The sequence below is a fragment of the Mandrillus leucophaeus genome, unplaced genomic scaffold (assembly GCF_000951045.1).
Source record: "Mandrillus leucophaeus isolate KB7577 unplaced genomic scaffold, Mleu.le_1.0 Scaffold364, whole genome shotgun sequence".
NCBI lineage: Eukaryota > Metazoa > Chordata > Mammalia > Primates > Cercopithecidae > Mandrillus > Mandrillus leucophaeus.
This window is the reverse complement of record NW_012103854.1, coordinates 762,321-764,197: the sequence shown is the minus strand read 5'-3', so window position 1 is coordinate 764,197 and position 1,877 is coordinate 762,321. Positions and strand designations below refer to the sequence as shown.

Genomic DNA, 1,877 nt, shown 5'->3' with positions numbered 1-1,877 from the left:
TTTGGGGAGGGATGACTGGTGTAAGAAAAAGGAAAAGCTTAAGAAAACACTTCCTGATAATACCAACCTTTCTTTCATCATCCACTGCATTTGATAGAAATTAATGTTTTAGAGTTTTTACCTTTGACACTTTTATTCCTTGTACCCACCGCTTCTGGTCTCAGAGCCCTGCCGCTGCCCCCGCGGCTGAGCGAGTGGCTCAGATGCAGGCCATCAGGGGTGTGGTGGTGGGAGACGGAGCTGTAGGTGAAACTTGCCTACTGATCAGTTACACAACCAATGCATTTCCTGGAGAATATATCCCTACTGTCTTTGACAATTATTCTGCCAATGTTATGGTAGATAGAAAACCAGTGAATCTGGGCTTATGGGATACAGCTGCTCAAGAAGATTATGACAGATCATGCCCCCTATCCTATCCTCAAACAGATGTGTTCTTAATTTGCTTTTCCCTTGTGAGTCCTGCATCATTTGAAAATGTCCGTGCAAAGTGGTATCCTGAGGTGCGGCACCACCGTCCCAACACTCCCATCATCCTAGTGGGAACTGAACTTGAACTTAGGGATGATAAAGACACGATCGAGAAACTGAAGAAGAAGCTGACTCCCATCACCTATCTGCAGGGTCTAGCTATAGCTAAGGAGACTGGTGCTGTAAAATACCTGGAGTGCTCGGCTTTCACACAGTGAGGCCTCAACAGTGTTAGACGAAGAGATTCGAGCAGTCCTCTGCCCACCTCCCGTGAAGAAGAGGAAGAGAAAATGCTTGCTGTTGTAAATGTCTGAGCCCCTTGTTCTTGGTTCTGTCCCTTTGAATCTTGTACACTTTGCTTTAAAAAAGGTGGAGCCTTCACACTCAATGCCAACTTTTTGTTACAGATTAATTTCTCCATAAAACCATTTTGAACCAATTAGTAATTTTAAGGTTTTGTTTGTTCTAAATGTAAGAGTTCAGAGTCATATTATATTCAAATTTAGACCTAAAGTGACAAACTTTCTTAAAATCTTATTTTTCAAAAGCCATATTCTTGCTCAGATTAAGAGTTGCCAAAATACCTTCTGAACTACACTGCATTGTTGTGCCAAGAACACCGAGTATTAAACTGTGTAAAGACCTTCGTCTTTCAGAAGACTGTAGCTTCTGTAGTTACGAGATGCAGACACTTGCTAAGTAGTTTTCAGATGTGTAAAGCAGAACAGCCTCCTGAATGAAGCGTTGCCATTTAACTCACCAGTGATTTATCAGCCCATGTTCATGACGTAACATTGTGCCGTAATGGAATGGGTGTAACATCTCAGCTCTTTGGATAAGTCTTTTTGATTTCATAGTGAATTTTCTAAAAATTAGTTGACCAGCTTTTGCTGAGATTTTGAACAGAACTCATGTGTCTCCTCTAATGAAGTATTCTGTTTAGTTGTGGGTATGCTGGGTGGGGTGTGTGTGATCACAGGACAAAGACAGTATTTTGATAATATTTGAGTAGCAGTTTCTGTATACGTGATCTCTATACAAGGTAGTAACTGCAAGATGTTCTTATTCACATTGTGGAGAACTTTTAGGTGCACATTGGCAAAGTGCTTGCAGGTTAAGAAATGAATCATGGTGGATCGCTGGATTTTCTGATTATTTGCACTCTTAGTATAAACATGAAGTCATTGGCATTTATATGGGAAAAATAGTGCTATTAGCCCCCAAATATTTCAGGTTACATATTTTCTGTCACTGATTTCCCCTTCTCTCTATAGGAATTATAGAAAAACATTTACTATAAAGCCTTACTAAAGTAATTTTCAGGATCAATTACTCCACATGAATGTTAATTAAACCAACAAAACATGGTTTATGATTAAGGTGGTATCATGTTTTGATCGAATAAT

The 1,877-nt window shown here is 39.8% G+C and overlaps 1 protein-coding gene across 1 annotated transcript in view; it reads left to right on the top strand.

Annotated features, from left to right (window-relative positions):
• The window catches only part of LOC105546567 (ras-related protein Rac1-like), a 1,265-nt gene extending 576 nt beyond the window's left edge, over positions 1–689 (top strand). The window contains exon 2 of the mRNA XM_011989802.1: positions 365–689. Coding sequence (XP_011845192.1) covers positions 365–689 — 325 coding nt within the window. The remainder of the gene's footprint in view (positions 1–364) is intronic.
• Positions 690–1,877: the final 1,188 nt, after the last annotated feature.